The sequence below is a fragment of the Berghia stephanieae genome, chromosome 13 (assembly GCF_034508935.2).
Source record: "Berghia stephanieae isolate SIO BIC M18660-M18661 chromosome 13, UCSD_Bste_1.3, whole genome shotgun sequence".
Taxonomy (NCBI): domain Eukaryota; kingdom Metazoa; phylum Mollusca; class Gastropoda; order Nudibranchia; family Aeolidiidae; genus Berghia; species Berghia stephanieae.
The window spans coordinates 5,970,345-5,990,344 of NC_088372.1; the positions used below are offsets into that span (position 1 = coordinate 5,970,345).

Genomic DNA, 20,000 nt, shown 5'->3' on the forward strand with positions numbered 1-20,000 from the left:
TTATAGCGCGCAATGTCCACTAAACGCGCTCAAAGCGATTTACAATGGGTCCCTGACCAACAGCAACTTGTAATATGTAGAACGAGACATAACGCCTTTTAGGCGATATTTCAATTTTTTTTTCCGACAGAGACAACTCTGTTAACGGCCAGGTACTCATTTACACCTGAGTACGGTGAGAGAATGTGAGTAAAGAGTCTTTTTCAAGGACTCAACCAACAATGCGCCGAGCGAGGCTCGAACACTGGACCTTCGGATCCGAAAGCGAGTGTCATACCATTAGACCACATAGCCGCACATAAACAAGATCAATGACGAGATTTGCCTTTAGATTATTATTAACCTTTTGTTTCTTACCTCTTCTTTCGCTCTGGACACTTGCGTAAGATCTTCCATAGATTGAAGAATTGGATTCAATAGTCTGATGTCACGTCGCCCATCAACGGCGGCCATCGTGGTCCTATACAAAGAAAATCGGTACTTTTTATTCTTCATGATGTCTAGAACTTTTCATATTATGTCTTGTGATCAGAATGTGCAAAAGTTAAAACATGATCAGATTTATAATGGTTTTTTTTCCTCTGGATACGCTTTTATGCTCGTGGGAGAAATATTTCATAAGGGCGTCCGCCATTGTTCCGATAGTTTAGAGCCAGTTACTAAGTTACCATGCGTCATTAGTGACGTCATGACTGTTGACGAGTAGCCATCGTTAAGTTATAGCCTGACACTGAAACCCAAAGAGACTGGCATTTTGACGTCATTATTTGGTCAGTGTCAGGCTATATATAAGTTAACGATGGATACGGTTGAAGCCAACTACTCATAAATGCGGATGACAACCCCCCCCCCCCCCCCCAAAAAAAAAACAAAAAAAAAAAAAAAAACAAACAAACAAAAAAAAAAAACAAAAAAAAAACCCAAGACCTGAGAGTCCTCAACTTCGAACTATCTATAATAATAATAATAATAATAATAATAATAATAATAATAATCACATTTATATAGCGCTCATTCTCGTGTAAAACACAAGCTCTGGGCACTTTACAATATAAATATCAATTTTAAGTGAAAAAAAAAAATAAAATAAAAATAAAATAAAAAAAAATAATAACAACAATAACAATTCATAGCCAAATCAAGGATTCATATAGAGTCAAGAAAAACAAATACAGTAAAAATGTGTCTTGAGATTCTTTTTAAAAGTAGGTAAAGACTTGCACTCCCTCAGACCACGTGGTAGTTCATTCCAAATCTTGGGGCCGAAACAAGCAAACGATCTATCACCAAATTTTGTTCTTGATCTTTTTTCCGAAATTTTCGTTTGGTCATTACATGATCTTAAAGTGTAATTTTCAAATTTACACATGACCACGTGATCTGTGAGATATGCCGGTGCTATACCAGCCAAACACTTATAAACAAAACACGCTGCTTTGTAATATGTGCGCTTTTCAATGGGCAACCAGTGGAGAGAGGCCAACAAAGGGGTTGCATGATCAAATTTTTTTTTGCCAAAAAACTGTCTATAGGGTGACATTATATTCAATTATTGACATTGCGTTTATTTTATTTCTGTTTTTTTGTAAATTTTTTATTCCACCCCAGTCCAAAGAGTCCGAAGTTCACGAGCTGCTCCAAAACCTGGACAAACAAGCCGACGAGAACCGATCCCAAGGCGACGTGCACTACGCCATGGCGGACACGCTTGCTGAGGCCTGGAGGGACCTCAACTCCAAACTACAGTACAGGGGGACCCTTCTCCAGCAGTCCGTCGCCTTCCATCAGAGTGCTCAGGATGTAAGTCGGGTTTGCTTTTGTTTCGTTTTGTTTTATTTTATCTTTTAAATTTGACCAGAAAAACCTGTCCCTCAAATATCCATCAATTTTTAATGACTCTCATATTGGCAAAATATTTTTTTTTTTTAAATCACAAATCTGGGACTTCGCCAAGAACAATAAAATGAAATGGAATAGAAGTTTCAATTTTTAATTTACGAAGACGTACGATGTGGACGTTTCGGGTTTCAAAACACAATGAATGAGACAATAAAGACGAATTTACTTTTATCTCAATTATCAATGGTCTCAAGTGTCTCATTTATTGTGTTTTGTCGCCATACGGGAAATCTGAAACGTCCACACCATTATCATAAGACACTACTGTGCGGCTATGTGGGCTAGTTGTATGACACCCGCTTTCGGATCGGAAGGTCCTGTGTTCGAGCCTCGCTCGGCGCATAGTTGAGTCCTTGGAAAGGCTCTTTACTCTCATTCTCTCGCCTTACTGAGGTGTGAAATGAGTACCTAGCCGTTAACAGCGTTGTCTCTGTCGGAAGAAATTGTAAAATCGCCTAACAGGCGTCAAGTCTCGTCCTACATGTTAAGCGTTGCTGTTGGTCAGTGACCCCTTGTAAATCGCTCTGAGCACGTTTAGTGGATTTTGCGCTATATAAAAGCTTTTTTTCGGAGGGTGACACTTGCGAGTGGTTAAGGCATTGAAAAGTAACCCGAAATATCCCCGGCGAATTGGTAAGTCGTATCTTGATTTTGGCAATGAATGTATGTTTCACTTTGTGACCCATCCATGTGTTAATATTATTACACATCATTTTACTTATCCTTCCATCATCATCCAGCTCTCAACAAGGATGGAGCAAGCGCAACAGAACTTTTCCCGTATCCCTCTGGCCTCGGATGTAGAAGAGGCGAGGCAAATGCTGGAGGAGCATCTTGACATGAAATCAAGTGAGTTGTCTCCACTTTGTCATTTGAATGAACATTTATTTGGACACTTTTTTGTGAAGTTTTAGAACCAAGATTAGACTATCCATTTCCAAATTGATTTTTCTTAGAAAGTTTGTTGTAGATCTTCTTCTTCTTCAAGTACCAAGTCTGTACCAGACATCGGTGATCATGGTACGCCATTCATCTCTCTGATCAGATAACCTCAGAAAACTAATATTACTTTTCTCTTTCTTTGTCACCCAGCTGTTCAAACTATTCAAATATGTTTTTCTTGTTCTACCTATACTCTTTTTACCTTATATCTTTCCTGTGAGAGCAAGATGTTCAATACATTTATGTCGATTTAGGTGCCCTAAAAATTGGATTTTTGTACGAATTAGTATCCTTTTAGTTTCAGTTTGCTCTAATACTTCATTTCCGCAGACATATTAGAGTTAGAGACCTCGAAATCCACCTTAGACATGGGCAAGTCCCTTCTAGACCAAATCAAAGATGCATGCAGACAACTGCCATTAAACTTAATGTATTCTGGGTGATCAAAAGTCAAAGATGCTAAATTAATCCTTTAAGGCAAAACTACCCGCCCAGTTAAAAAAGACAGTTTACTTTTTCTTATTAACTCGTTTTACGAATGGGCTTCAGTCGTGACGTCACTTCCCTCGTAATGATGCATAGTAACTTAGTAACTGGTTCTAAACTATCGGAACAATGGCTGACGCCCTTATGATATACTTCTCCGACAAGCATAAAAGTGTATCCAGAGGAGAAAATAATTATAAATCTGAGCATGTTTTGACTTTTATACATTCTGATCACATGACGTGTGAAAAATTTCTAGCCAGAATGAAGAATAAAAAGTACCGATTTTCTTTGTTTAGAACCGTTGCTGGGCGGCCGTGACATCAGACTATTGAATCGATCCTATTGAGAAAGTCAAATCTATAATTTTGTTGATATCTTTGTTGTTTCATTTCCGCAGACATATTAGAGACCTCGAAATCAACCTTAGACATGGGCAAGTCCCTTCTAGACCAAATCAAAGAGATGGGTATGCATGCAGACATCGCATCCAGTCTTCACGCCACCACCGCCGCCTGCTACGGCATCGAGCATCTTCTAGAGATGCTCCACGACCGCAGGAGACACCTGGAAGAACTGTGGAACCAGCGCAAGATCCGCCTGGAACACTGTCTTCAGCTGTGTCAGCTTGACCAGGAAGTCAACAAGGTGACGTTTTTAACCCTATCTTATTAAAGTTTATGTCTGTGTTTAAATAAATAAATAAATAAATAAATGAGCTTTTATATAGCGCAATATCCACTAAACGTGCTCAAAGCGCTTTATAAGAGGTCCCTGGCCAACAGCAACACTTAACACGCAGGACGAGACATGACGCCTGTTAGGCGATATTAAAATTTTTCGGACAGAAACAACGCTGTTAACGGTCAGGTACTCATTTTACACTTGAGTACGGTGAGAGAATGTGAGTAAAGAGTCTTTTCCAAGGACTCAACTATGCGCCGAGGGAGGCTCGAACCCAGGACCTTCCGATCTGAAATTGAGTGTCATACCACTAGACCACATTGTTTAGGATTTTTAGAAATATATATGTGACCCCTCGTCTCAAAACGGTATTAAGCCGGAATGATTAAGATGCTGAAAATGGAATTTGCATCCAGAAATATCAGACTTAAGTTGAGCTCATTATGCTTTATAGAGGAGAAGGAATATCATCATATTTTATTTTGCTAAATACCAACATTTTAAATTTTTGACCAGTTTAACTATTTAATTGACTTTTTTTTGACTTTGTAACATCTGGTCCATCCCGACATAATGCCGTTTTGAGACGTTGGGTCACATATTTTGTTTTTATATATGTTTATGTCATATTTTTTCCTTTAAATGATCTTCAAGATTTTGGTAAAAATTATACTAAGTTTGCTTTAATTATTTTTCGCTATGGATTTAGTTTGGAAAGAAGAAAGGTTAATATCAATTTTCAGATTATACAAGTTATGTTTTTGGATGTTTTTTAAAAAAGTACGTAAGTAATTGACTATCCCAAAGAGATTAAAGAAAGGTAGAAATGACGACGATGGAATAAATGAAACGAATCACGAAACCCGGTAGCATCGTCACAAAACACTGTTAACCTCCTTCCCCCCCCCCCCCCAAAAAAAAAAAAAATTAAAAAAAAATAAACCAATAACAAAGACCTGAGTGACGTCAACTTCATACTATCTACTATAATTATAAACTTTGGCATATTATTTCTAAACCAGATATTGAGGTGGTACCGTGAGGACGGACATCAATACCTACAGAACACACATTTGGGCTCCACATTATCGGAAGCCCTGGAGATACAACAAAGACATGACCAGTTTGAAGCACAAGCCAGGGGTGTTCAGGAAACGATGCTGACCTTACTCCGCACGGCAGACAGTCTCCTCAGACGTGCCAGCGTGGACGCAGAGGGGATACGTCAGCGGCTCGTCGTTGTCGACAGAGAGGCGGAGAGTTTCACCATTTCCATTGACATGAGACGGAAGAACATCTACATGGCTGTTGCATTCTTCAACCTTGCTGAAACGGTAAGTAAGGAGGAGATAACCTCTAAGTCATAAAATGGCAGCCTCCCCTTGTTGCTTTTTAAAAAATCTATAGATCTCATTCGATCATCATCATCATCTCTCTCTCTCTCTTTCTCTCTCTCTCTCTCTCTCTCTCTCTCTCTCTCTCTGTCTCTCTCTCTCTCTTCCTCTCCTTCTCTCTTTCTCTCCTTTTACCTCTTTCCTACCTTCTCTCTCTCTCTCTCTCTCTCTCTCTCTCTCTCTCTCTCTCTCTCTCGCTTTCCCCCTCTCTCTCTCTCCTCCTCCTCTTCCTCCTCCTCCTCATCCTCCTCCTCCTCGTCCTCTCTCTCTTATTATTATTATTATTATTATTATTATTATTATTATTATTATTATTATTATTATTATTATTATTATTATTATCATTATTATCATTATTATCATTATTATCATTATTATCATCATATTTATTATTATACACCAACTCTGCAGGCTCTAAATAAGTTAGGAGAAGTGGAGATCCAGCTGAACAACGTGGATCTCCCAAGGAACAGTGCAGAATTGGCGGAGCGTCATTCTCAGTTATCCCAGGCCATCGTCGACCTGTCGGCCGAAGCCACCCACGAGGGTCGGCTACTGCTGGAGAGAGTCACCACTACCGACATCGGGGCCGATGGCGTGAGACGAAAGGTGAGACTATTTCATTTCATTTCAAAGCAGCGTTGATAAATTCAAAAATAAACTAAAAACCTATCTCTTTGGGAAGTATTTAAATTAGATTATGCTAAGAATTATTGCAAAGCGCATACGTTCGTGCATTTGTGTGCGTGTGTGCACTCGTGTTTACATTCAGTTACGTGTGTGTATGTATGTGTATATATGTTTTGTGAAGCGCTTCGAAGCTTCGGCATAAGCGCTATATAAATGTACATTTATTCATTTGTTTGTCATAACTACGTACAATGTAAATGTTGCTGCTCGAAGCTGGAAGAAAGAAATAATGGGAGAGAGACATTCCGAGAGCTCCTACATCCCCAGTATTCTTTCAATTTGTATTTTAACCGTGGATCTTTTGTCAGGCGTTTATTTATTCAGTTTGTCATCATATAGAAGCATTTAAAAAAAACTCTAGAATAAATCTTGATAGATTTGTGAAAGTTTAGAATTTTTTAATTTGACCGTTGTTTTGATTCTTGGCCGCCGTTTTGATTTGTGAAGTATTGAAAGGTAATGCCAAGCAATCCGAGGGTTATTCTTAAAATAAATTAAGTTAAATAGCAAAAATAAAATGGAATAAAAACTACAATTCTATTTTACAAGCACAGGTTATGTGGACGTTTCGGGTTTTCCAATCGTCAACACAACACGATGAATGAAACAATACATACTAATGAGAGATAACATGATGGTGTTGTTAAGGCCACGGAAGTCCTCGGTCTGAGAGGGGTTTTTTCCCCGCAAATTGAGAGTCATTTTAATCGATCGATATTTGAAGGACAATTTTTCTGGCTAAAATTTTAAATACGTCTCTTTTTTTCACACTATTGCAGTTGTTGACGCGCAGGTTGTTTTAGTTTAACTCATGGTTGTCAGTCAAGTAGAATGGCTTTAACCCTCTCCTTACCACCCACAGGAAACTCGTCACATTCGTTACAATACAACCAACATTTTTCTTATTCAAATTTCTTTTGCACATCATAAAATTTATAGAAAATGAACAATGTGCTGAAGAGCTTGATTTAATAAAGAAATTCTGTATCGCAAGAATTTACGGCTATTACGTCTCAGTGATAAAAAATCTATTTTTGTGTTATTTGGGTGTGAAGTTTTTGGGAAAATCCTGAAAATGGCTGGTAAGGAGAGGGTTAAGTCAGTTTCCAGGGGGGGGGGGGGGGGGGGAAGAAAATTTCACTTTAACAGTTTTCTCTCACCATTGTCCAAAAGTGCTCCAAAGTCCTGAATTTAAGTTCTAAGGAGCTAAACTTTCCTATTCAGCAAAAATTTATTGAATCAAAGAGACCAATGCAGCTCTGTAGCTGGAACCAAAACTTCGTATTTCTACTAATTTTTCCTAGTGCTAAGCAGGTCTATTTAAGGTTTCTGTACTCAATCGCCTTCTTTCCGTTCCGATTTTAAGACACCCCTTTCCGTTAATATCAAACCGTTAAAGAAACGCAGACGGACAAACCAAATCCTTTTTTTAGCTTGGGCGACCGAAGAGTTTCTGGAATGACAGAATTTATGAAGGACAACAGACAAAGCCGAAAACATGGAGAAGAATTAAAGATGCTGATATACAGAGAAGTGGTAAGACCTGGAATGAGATTTTAAAAATGTTAGCTCAGGATAGAGAAGGATGGAAACTGTTTGTCTGTGGCCTATACCCTGACCCAGGGTGAAACAGGCAATGATGATGATGATGACTAAACATAAACTGTCTAAACTTTCCTTGTTCCTTACAGATGGATGAGCTCCTGACCAAATGCACCCAGCTGGAGGCACTGTGTAAGGCACGGCGTGCCGAGGCCTGGCAGAGGAGCCAAGAGTACCTCATCTACCAAGAAAAATTCTCAAGTGTAAGTTGTATTTTCAAAATAATGATAATAATAATAATAATAATAATCGTGGACGAATGAATAGATGGATGGATGGATGGGTTGGTGGATGGATGGATGGTTTGGTGGATGTATGGATGGATGTATGGATAGATGGATGGATGGATGGATGGTTTGGTAGATGGATGGATGGATGGATGGTTTGGTGAACGGATGGATGGATGGATGGTTTGGTAGATGGATGGATGGATGGTTTGGTGGATGGATGGATGGATGGATTGCTTGATGGATGGATGGATGGATGGATGGTTTGGTGGATGGATGGATGGATGGATGGTTTGCTTGATGGATGGATGGATGGATGGATAGATGGACTAGAGGTCAAATGTTGTCAACAGCCATTGATCTGTCTATGTTCGTTTCTTTCAGTTTCTCAACTAATATCTTTCTGCCATCCCCAGTTGTACACTTGGCTCCATCAAATCGGCCTCCACATTGTGGCCAGACACAACAGTCTCGGCACCAGTCTTGTCAGTGCCAAGGACTTTTTGGAAGTTCACGAAAAACTGGATGAAGACATCAGGGTAAGTGGCCTTCAGGGGTCAAGGTCATGAGTCTTAACATTCTATTATTAAACAAAAAACATTTTTCTTTATTTTGTGCAATTTTCACATCTTTTGATGAGACATGGGCATATTGCGGGCTAAAATAATATAGATAAGTCTGCGTTTGGCTAATGAGTTCACAACATTGCCATCCGGAAGTATAACGGACCAACACACAAACTTTATGTAACAATGAACTTTTATAGTCTGGATAATACAGTTTAGTGAGAATTACTCATAAACGTGGATGGCAAAAAACAATAACAAAAAACAAAGACCCGAATGACGTCAACTTCATTGTATCTATACAGTTTAGTTAAAATTACTTATATAAACGCGGATGGCAAAATAAAATAAAAAAATAAAAATAAAAAAAAATAAAAAAACAATAACAGAATCTGAGTAACGTTAACTATAAGATTTTTTATCTTACACCACCAGTGCATGATCCCTGCCTAATCTCTATGTGACGTTGGTAAATTAATTCCCCTTTATAATTTCTTTGTACCCCTTTTTCAGGACAAAGCTCCAGAGCTCGCAGCCCTGTCTAACGCTGCGGCCAGTCTGGTTCGGTCAGGGGACCAGGAAGGCCAGCAGGCGTCTGACAAAGCCCACAGCCTGGAGTCGGACTATCACGCCCTGCAACAACTTGTGGAGCTCAGGATTCACTCCTCCCTGATCTACATCTCAGTACTTCGTTTATCGCAGCAGGTGGGTCCCACTTCTCATGTAAATTGGATCTGTTTATAGAGCTTTATTGTATTCGACTATAAACTGTTTCCATATCTATGTTAATCTCTATGAGTTCTATATTGTTAATGTTTATTAAATCTTTACTAATATAACTTAATTAACTTAATATAACTTAACGTAATCGTTCATATTAAAAGTTACTATTGTTGTTATTATTATTATCATCATCATCATAATCGTCATCATCATCATCGTCGTCGTCGTCGTCGTCGTCATTATTATTAATTTATTACTATTATTATAATAATAATTATTATTATTATTATTATTATTATTATTATTATTATTATTATTATTATTATTACTATTATTATTATTATTATTATTATTAATATTATCATTATTATTATCATTATTATTATTATTATAATTATTATTATTATTATTATTATTATTATTATTATTATTATTATTATTACTATTATTATTATTATTATTATTATTATTATTATTATTATTATTATTATTTTTATTATTATTATTGTTGTTGTTGTTGTTGTTGTTTTTATTATTACTATTATTATTATTATTATCATCATCATCATCATCATCATCATCATCATCATCACCACCATCATCACCACCATCATCATTACCACCACCATTGTCATTATACGCTCGAATACTCTATTATTCTATTCTTTCAGAAATTCAAAGACAATAATAAATACCCTACAAAAATAACTATTTCGTTTGATCATCATATCCAATCCTGTATACCTCTTGTTCTCCTTCTTCTTCCAGCTGTCCAGCAACTTGGACGGGCTAGAGCACATCGTGCGGTCAGAGACCGAAGACCTCTCGGACATCACCGACACGGCAGTGCAAAACCTGCGCGAAATGTTTTCGAACACAAGACGCATTTTCGACGACCTCAGTATCAAAGGGAAGGAATTCTTGCAAAACTCAACTAAGGTTAGTTGTAGTGAATATGGACATTTAACAAGGACGGGCTTGGCCAAGGTCAATTCTTTAGCTTGAGATATTTTTTGGCTTTTTTTTTTTTAGTGCGGCTATGTGGTCTAGTGGTATGACACACGCTTTGGGATCGGAAGGCCCTGGGTTCGAGCCTCGTTCGGTGCATAATTGAGTCGATGGAAAAGGCTATTTGCTCACATTCTCTCACCGTACTCAAGTGTAAAATGATAACTGCCCGTTAACAGCGTTGTCTCTGTCCGAAATAAATGCCATATAGCTTCGTATCTCGTTCTACATGTTACGTGTTGCTGTTGGTCAGCGACCACTTGTAAAGCGCTTTGAGCAAGTTTAGTGGATATTGCACTATATAACAGCTCAAGTCTTTTGGGGTTTTTTTTTTTGGGGGGGGGGGGGGGGGTGAGGGATTGATAAGAATATTCTCTTTATTTATTCTTTTGACGTGTCTTTCTATTTTTATTTTTCTCTGGCATATCTAGAAGTTCACCATTATTATCTATCGGTAGATATTTTAAATACATTTTTTGATCCTGCATTGTTTTAATAATCATGCGGCTATGTGGTCTAGTGGTATGACACTCGCTTTCGGATCGGAAGGTCCTGGGTTCGAGCCTCGCGCTCGGCGCATAGTTGAGTCCTTGGAAAAGGCTCTTTACTCACTTTCTCTCACCGTACTCAGGTGTAAAATGAGTACCTGGTCGTTAACAGCGTTGTCTCTGTCCGAAACAAATAAAAAAGTAATATCGCCTAACAGGCGTCATCATGTCTCGTTCTACATGTTAAGCGTTAAATGAGTACCTGGCCGTTAACAGCGCTGTCTTTGTCCGAAAAATTATAATATCGCCTAACAGGCGTTTTGTTCCGTCCTACATGTTAAATGTTGCTGTTGACCAGAGACCCCTTGTAAAGGGCTTTGAGTACATTTAATGGATATTGCTCTATATAAAGCTCAATTATCAATTATATTATCATCAAATAAATTCATTTTTATCCACATTTCGCACGGCCAGACTAAGGAGGATACTGCCTATCTACAGAGCGCTCGCCAAACGGTGGAGCAAATCTTATCGGACCAGAGGATGACCACGGTGGTCAAGTACTGGGAGGCGTGGGAACTGCACGTCAGCACCAGCAAACAGTTCAAATCCCAGTGGTCGCAATTTATTCATGACGCCAGACAGGTCAGTAACTTAAATTTTGTGAGATAAAAACTCCTAATATTATTATAAATAAGAAGAAAAATGGTGATCCAGTATTCTAGTCTGGTGTTATGCCGAGATGAACAAGTATTTTTTGGGGGCGGGGGGGGGGGGGGGGGTTGTTTTTTTTTTTTTTTTTTTGTTTTTTTTTTGTTTGTTTTTTTGGGGGTTTTTTTGTTTTTTTTTTTAAATATAAATAAGTTTAAAGGCAAATTGATTAGAAATAGGGAATCGTGGGTTGTCGTTTTTTGTTTGTTTGTCTTATTTATGCTGTTTTTAAAAATTGTTTTTGGGTGATTGCTTTTTTTGTTTGGGGTTTGTTTTGGGGTTTTTGGGTTTTTGTTGTTTTTTTGTTTTTTTTTTGTTTTTTTTTTTTTGTTTTGTTTTGTTTTTTGTTTTTTTTTTTGTTTGGGGGGGGGGGGGTGTGGTTTTTAAAATAATTGCTGTTTTCTTTTATGAGTTTTTCTGGGGTTTTGGGGGGTTTTTTGGGTGGTGTTTTTGTGTTGTTTTTTTTTTTTTTTTTTTTTTTTGTTTTTTTGTTTTGTTTGTTTTTTTTTTGTTTTTTTTTTGGGGGGGGGGGGAGGGGGTCTGGGGATATTCGGGGTTTCCTCGGGTTTTCAGTGGGTTTTTATGGGTTTTTTTGGGGGGAAGTCTTTTTTTTTTATTATTCTTTGTGTTTCCGTTTTGTTTTCTTTTTGAAGATAAGGAAACGAAACTGAATCTGATCTCCTCAATGTAGACTACGTTTACTTTAGCTTTACTTTTCTATATTAATGAACTTAAAATTGAACCTAAAGTGTTACCGTCACCTCGACATAAGACTGTTCTGGGACCAGTGGGTCACAAGTGAGAAATAGATAATGCTTACAATGTCTCTGTGAGTATTTGTAAATATTGATAAAGTTGGTTTTTAATGATAATGATAATATAGCAATTTTTTACAGTGAATGACGTAATCAGTCGGATGGTGAAAAGGTTTGAACTGAGATTTTGTTTAGTTAGAAGGTCAATTTTTATCAAAAATGAGTTCTTGTCATAAATGATTAAATCAACCCTTGTTTTGGTAAATCTTCAGGAAATATCAAATCTTAATTTCACTTCTAAATATTTTTTACAGCTAGTCAAGTTGAAAAAGTATGACATTTGAGAAAAGTTGCTGGACACCTTTCCCATACATCTGACCATAACTTCATGAAAAATCACCCGATTTACTTCGAATAAAGATTAAAATGCTCTTGGGAGCATATTCTTTCAGGAAATGCCAAAAAATGCAAATCCAAAATTTTCACCTTCCGACTGATTATGTCATGCACTGACACATTTATAATATGAAACTTTATTGTCCAATCTGACACGGTCTATCGATTACAAGATATTTTAAAAGTTCCTATAGGGAATGAGATTAGCGGAAGAGCAGCGTCCCTTGATTGGACGTCACCCATAGTCTGTGACTTCATCGGAAGCGAGGACGAGAGACGCATGCGCACAACCAACATGACGTTCTCTCTCTAATAACTTTTCCGCCGGTGACGTCACAGAGTATGGGTGACGTCCAATCAAGGGACGCTACTCTTCCGCTAGTCTCATTCCCTATAGATACTTCGAAATTTTATGTAAAGATTATTTTTACATTTTAAAAAAAATAAAAAATTAAACATGTCTTCTAAAAATAAGTTGCCACCTACATTTTTTTAATGGCATTAAGTTCGCTTAGGCACTTTCTTGGCTTTTGTTTTCAGTAAAATATAATTGTTATATTATAGATTCTTATTCACATTTCCATTGAGAGAGCTTTTTTTTTTACATTTCACATTGTGTGTTTGTGTGTATAGGGAATGAGATTATCGGAAGAGTAGCGCCCCTTGATTGGACGTCACCGGCTGACAAGTTATTAGAGAGAGAACGTCAATATGGTTTTGCGCATGCGTCTCTCGTCCTCGCTTCCTGCGAAACCGCGCGGTTAGTTAAATAGCTTCTCCGCGATCTTTAAGTTGACGTTCTCTCTGTAAGATGACGTCCAATCAAGGGACGCTACTCTTCCGCTAATCTCATTCCCTATAGATTTGCATGAAGTGTTCTGATTCTAAGTGAGAATACTCAAAATGTAAAACGTATACTTCTTGAAACGTCTGATAACCCAGTTGTCTCATAGTTGGGGGGCTAGGTTTGGAAGGGAGGGGGCTGGAGGAAGGGGAGATAGGGGGGGGGGGGGGAGGAGTGTAGTTTAATTGGTAGAGAACTCATTCATTTGTGGTCCGTCGCCTCAAAAAGGTATTATATCATCGGCATGAGTTAGTGATGGAAATAGAATTGAGGAAGTGGCTTCCCAAAATATGCTAGACATGTCACATCTTCGCCGATCAGAGAAGATTGAAATTTGATGTCATTTGTTTAAATACGTGTCTTCTTAGACACCCACAGACCTGCCTTATATATGATCCAACGTCTCAAAACGGTATTATGTCGGGATGAACCAGATGCTAAAAAGTCAAATTAAAGCTGAACTGGTCAAAAATATGAATTACTAGTGTTTAGCAACGTGAAATATGCTATTCATTCTCCTCTATAAAGCATATAAACCCAACTTAAGCATGATATTTCTGGCTACAGATTCCATTTTCAGAATCTTAATCATCCCGACATAATACCGTTTTGAGGCGAGGGGTCACATATGTACGAAAAATACGTAGAATTTCGGCTCCAGTTTCAGACCTTTCAAGACGTTTTTATTCAATTTTAACATTTTGTATATTTTTATATTTTCTTAGATTTGAAAACAAGGTGTTATAATAATATTTAACTAAAATCGGTAACTTATTGATAAAATTACCTTGAGAAAAGACCTAGTCGGCTCTGTAATTCAGATCTCGGGTCAATATGATTCACAATTTCGGTTATAAATCATGTATGTGCCCTATCGTCTCAAAACGGTATTATGTCGGAACGAACCAAATGCTTAAAAGCCGAATTTAATGTTAAACTGGTCAAAAATATAAATTGTTGACATTTGAACCCTAAAATATGGTATCCATTCTCCTCAATAAAACATACAAACTCAACACAAGTCTGATATTATTTCTGGCTATAAATTCAATTTTCAACATCTTAACCAACCCGACTTAATACCGTTTGGAGGCGAAGGGTCACATATTATTATTATCATTCCCATTGGGTTATCAGGCGTAGATATGTTTCAAAACTGATGGGTAGAACATGAAAATTATTGTGTGGTTGAAAACTAAAACTAACAGATTGTGATTTCGCAACATTTAAATCTCTTTGCTTTTGTATTTTGTCTATCTATATTTAGATATCTAAGTCTTTCTTGATTTGCAAAAATATTATTTTGTTGTTTTTTCTCGCTTATCTTTTTTCGGTTCTTTCACTTACTTTTTGTGCACATTTCACAGCTATATACTAACTAACACCAGAAATGCCAACCAGTGAGAGAAAAAAATATGTTAAAATGAAAATAACCACGAGTTTTCTTTTAAAATAAAAAATGAGTTTATATTGCAGTGAATTGACATTAAAATTTGAAATTTGAAATTTTTTTCTTAACCCTCACTCGCTGATTTAACCATAAAATTATAATCAATTTTTTTTAAATGGGTAAAATTTGGAAGTTTGCAAGGAAAAAATTAACCAGTGGTTTAACCTACATTTTTGTATGGTTACCTGGTATGTGTGAGTGGGAGGTGGTGGGGGGGGGGGGGGGGGGGGGGGTTGTCTAATTAAAAAATACTGTTTGGTTTGTTTGATTTTTTTTAAATACCAAAGTTACTTGACGATTACATCTCTTTTTCTTTTTATTGTTTTGTTTTAGTTTTTCTTAGGCGTTGTTGAATGGTTTAACCAATCAGGGGTCGTTTTTTTTTTGTTTTGTTTTTATGTTGTTGTTTTTTTGTTTTTTTTGTTTTTTTTTGGGGGGGGGGGGGGGGGGGGGGGGGGTGGGATACGCTTATACAAAAATTTGGTCTTCCTCACGAGGTTTTCTGGGTTGGAGAGCTTTTTTGTTTTTTTACCAAGATGAAAATCATTATTGATTGATATTTGAAGGCGAGTTTTCTGGCCAAATTTTTTAATACGTGTTTTTTTATAGACTACGGCAGTTTGGATTGTTCAACACTTGACAGCTCTGATTTATGAAATAGCCTTAAAAAATATAAGAAATATTAAGTTGAAATGATTGTGTTTGTGAGTATGTGAGTAAGTGTGTTTGTGTGTGTGTGTATATGCTTAAAAACAACATTGTAAGTTAAAAATTAGATTATAATTTTTTTTCCATCTCATAAAAGTAAATTATAGAAAAGTTGGAAAAAATAGCTTGATATAACGAGGTCAAAACACTTTGCCCCCATTCCAACAACAAAAGTAACTATACATGCCTTCAAACATGCTGTCGCTAGTATAAATCAGAATAAATCTTATAAACGGCTCCCACATTATGGCCGACTTAAAAGGAAATTATATTAACAATATAAAAAAAAATCAGTGTGAAACAATTTCATTTATATTTAATTTAGCAAAACACAATCTACATCCAAGATATTTTTATAATATACAAAACTTACTTATAGAATACTTTGCAAAATGATGCTCAAACTATCAACACAGGATTTCATTCTGGCGCTGATATGACCTTAACTCACTCAACCCTAACACCGACTATATCCGTAGTATACCCGGGGATACTTTAACTTTTACCACATGCCTATTTATTACATTTTTCTGAGACAAAGTATAGGCGTATTATCAAAGCTAATGTTCTTAATTTTTACATGTTTATGGTAGTTGAATAAAACTAAGTATACTTATGCTCATTTTTAATACATTTTTTTCGAATTTTGAAAAGTAGCAAAAATATCCAGGATTGAGTGAGTTAATGTGTTGCAAGCGCCGTAAAACCATTAAAAACAACCAAACAAACAAACAGGGTCTCATTTGGTAAACACAACTTTTTTCTCATAAAACTCTTACGTTAAATCACACAATATATTTATGGTTGGCATCTCTGTAACTCCATATTTCACTCTCTATCTATCTATCTGTCTATTTTTTTCATTGTACTCGCTCCTCCCTCCCCCACTTCTCTGCCAGACTATAACACGTGTCCTGTGCCTGGAGAACGATTTTTTCCCTGTCATCTCAGGGGAGCTAGGCGACTCCCTGGCCCAAACCAGGCAGCTTCAATCTCGCTTTGATCAGTTTCTTCCTCTTCACCAGGTAGACTGTTGTCAAGCATGCTTCTTTTATTTTTTTTCAAGGGAGAGTCTTGTGAAGAGAAAGTGACAAAAATTAGCTTTGCTGAGTGTCTCAAAATTGTTATATGGATTTTGATGAATCCGAATATCAAACGCAGTGAGGCGATCAAGTAATGTCGTAAAGCATTAAATTTTCAGCTTAACCTTTTCCTGGCGCAGTTCAAGTCCATCCAGACATTATTTTACCATTGCAATTCAGATTTACAGTCATAGAAACTCTGAAGAAGTTATGGTTTGAAAGAAATTCCTTAAAGGGTTAATTGTAAAAGCACAACAAACAAAAAAATGAAATCAAAAGATATTTTAAAATAACGTAAAATTTCCGATTTGCAGTTTCAATTCGTTAAGATTAGACTTTTGGGACACAAAAAAGCAATACATTTTATTGTTAATTTTCCTCTTCGCACAATCCTCCCGATATTTGTATTTTACTTAATCAACGGATATAATATCCTATTACCATTCCCTACTATTGTCATTATTTCCAACACCACCCCGACCACCACCACCACTACAACCACCACTACCCCCCAAATCATCGACACTCCATGCAGACCATCGATGAAGTCATGCGCCTGGAGCGAGATTTCTTCTCTCCCTTCATCAGTGGCCCCTTGGGCGACTCCATGCAGACCGTGACTGAACTCCACCGGAAGTTGGAGAACTTTGAGCCTGTAGCTAAGGTAGACAACTCGTATCACTTTATGTCAAGTGCTTATTTATTGTAGGGAATGCATTGTCGACTTGTTCAGTCCCTTGATCTAAGGCTTTGTCAGATAAATATAATAAAATTAATATTCGATGGATGCGATGCGTCTGTCGCCGACTCTGTCCCAAATTGTGTCCAAGCGTAGCCTTCATAAAGTCATAGCCTGACACGGATCAACAAATTACTTCAAGAGTATATGACCACAAAATAAAACGAATAATGAGTTATATCGTAGCCATCGTAAAGTTATGGCCTGACACTGACCAAAAAATGACGTTAAAATGCCAGTCTTTTGCCACAAAAGAAAACAAATCGTGAGTTGTATTCAATAGTTCAACCAATAAAATACCTTGTTTCCATGAGCTCTACTAACGACAACTCACTAGACGGTGCACAAACCTAAAAAAATGACGTCAAACTATAAGTCCCAGAGGATTCTAGTGTCAGGCTATATGATAACGATGGCTACGGTTATATTCAATAGGTGAACTAATGAGTTCATTTGGTTCCTTGAGCGCTACTAACGACAACTCACTAGGTGGTGCACAAACCTAAAAACGATGTCAAAAGTCAAGTCCTTGTGCCAGGCTCTAGGAGGAATGAAATTGACGTCCTCCAGCTCTTTGTTATTGTTTTTAGCCATCCATTAGAATTATCAATTGTCACTCAATTCTTTGAATCAGACTAAAAACGATCAAGGTTACACGTTGTTTTTGTGTGTCGGTAGGCTATTTGCGGCTATCGGATGTTGTGAGTATTTTACTTAAACGTATAACGTCATTAAATTAACGAAGGCTACCGTCCAACACGGCGTACACCATTATGATGATGATGATGATGATGATGATGAGGAGGAGGAGAAGGAGGAGGGTAATGATGATGATGATGATGATGATGATGATGATGATGATGATGATGATGATGATGATGATGATAGTGGTAGTGGTGGTGGTGGTGATTATGATGATCCTGATGATGATTATGATGACGCCGATAATGATGATGATGATGATGATGATAATGATGACGATGACGCCGATGATGATGATGATGATGATGATGATGATGATGATGATGATGATGATGATGATGATGATGATGATGATAATGATGACGATGACGCCGATGATGATGATGATGATGATGATGATGATGATGATGATGATGATGATGATGATGATGATGATGACGCCGATGGTCATGATGATGACGACGACGACTACGACGACAAAAAAAAAAAAACAAAAAAAAAAAAAACAACAACATAACCTTATTATTCATGTCCCATTATTCTCACACAACACAGGAGGCTCAGGAGAAGATAGACGAGCACTTGAAGACAGCCGAGTTGCTGTCCCTGAAGGGAGACACCAAAGGCCAGAAGGAACAGATCATTGAAGAGCTCATCAAGGTCCGACACAGATTCTCAGCCAGAATCCACGAGTACCAGATACTCATTAAGATGACCATTGAATTCTACAGACACATCGGACAGGTGGGTGAACCGAAAATCCACATTCCGTGCGCCTATGTTTTTTTGGTTTTTTTTTAATTGAGCTTTATATAGCGCAATATCCACTAAATGTGCTCAAAGTGCTTTACAAGGGGTCCCTGGTCAACAGCAACATTTAACATGTAGGACGAGACATGACGCCTGTTAGGCGATATTACAATTTTTCGGACAAAGACATCGCTGTTAACGGCCAGGTACTCAATATACACCTGAGTACGGTGAGAGAATGTGAGTAAAGCGCCTTTTCCAAGGACTCAACTATGCGCCGAGCGCGAGGCTCGAACCCAGGACCTTCCGATCCGAAAGCGAGTGTCATACCACTAGACCACATAGCCGCAATGTGTGGTCTTGTGGTATGACACTAGCTTTCGGATCTGGAGGTCATGGGTTCCATCCAGCCTTTAGAAAACACTTCTTTGCTTGATTTGCTTTTCTTTTTAAATGTATTTCTAAGTTGATAGCGTTTTAGATATTGAATAATATGTCTGTATCTAATAATAGTCATTGTTTAATTAATGATGTATATTTTATTTTTGTAAAGCACCTAGAGCTCATATCGCATGAGATGTTGGCGCTATATAAGTGTGCAGTATTATTATTATTATTATTATTATTATTATTATTATTATTATTATTATTATTATTATTATTATTATTATTATTATTATTATTAATATTGTTATTATTAATATTATTATTATTATTATTATTATTATTATTATTATTATTATTATTATTATTATTATTATTATTATTATTATTATTATTATTATTATTATTATTAATATTGTTATTATTATTATTATTATTATTATTATTATTATTATTATTATTACATCATACTTCTGGCACTAGCATGACGGGAAAATGATTCCAGTTACCACTTATCTACTAGCCAAAACTCTTACTATCTATAATATTGCTTTAAAACTCAACCATTTTTGTTTCATCTCCACCTATTTCAGCTGGACGAGATGATTGAGAAGACAGAGAAGGAATTCCTCCATTCCTCCCTTCCCTCCGACCTCCAGCAGGCCGAGTTCATGCTGGAGCAACACAAACGCAAGAAGACTGAGGTCTCCCAACTCATTCGATTCACCGCCGAGGAGGGCGAAAATATTGTTCGACGTGTGCGGCAAACG

The 20,000-nt window shown here is 37.0% G+C and overlaps 1 protein-coding gene across 1 annotated transcript in view; it reads left to right on the top strand.

Moving 5' to 3' along the window:
• Window positions 1–20,000, top strand: part of LOC144958989 (uncharacterized) — a 589,046-nt gene that overhangs the window by 54,531 nt on the left and 514,515 nt on the right. The window contains exons 9-21 of the mRNA XM_078891292.1: window positions 1,609–1,800; window positions 2,640–2,748; window positions 3,728–3,975; window positions 5,034–5,345; window positions 5,817–6,014; window positions 7,787–7,900; window positions 8,341–8,463; window positions 9,004–9,195; window positions 9,982–10,152; window positions 11,184–11,354; window positions 17,191–17,319; window positions 18,652–18,840; window positions 19,824–20,000. Of these exons, the coding sequence (XP_078747418.1) occupies window positions 1,609–1,800; window positions 2,640–2,748; window positions 3,728–3,975; window positions 5,034–5,345; window positions 5,817–6,014; window positions 7,787–7,900; window positions 8,341–8,463; window positions 9,004–9,195; window positions 9,982–10,152; window positions 11,184–11,354; window positions 17,191–17,319; window positions 18,652–18,840; window positions 19,824–20,000 (2,325 nt within the window). The remainder of the gene's footprint in view (window positions 1–1,608; window positions 1,801–2,639; window positions 2,749–3,727; window positions 3,976–5,033; window positions 5,346–5,816; window positions 6,015–7,786; window positions 7,901–8,340; window positions 8,464–9,003; window positions 9,196–9,981; window positions 10,153–11,183; window positions 11,355–17,190; window positions 17,320–18,651; window positions 18,841–19,823) is intronic.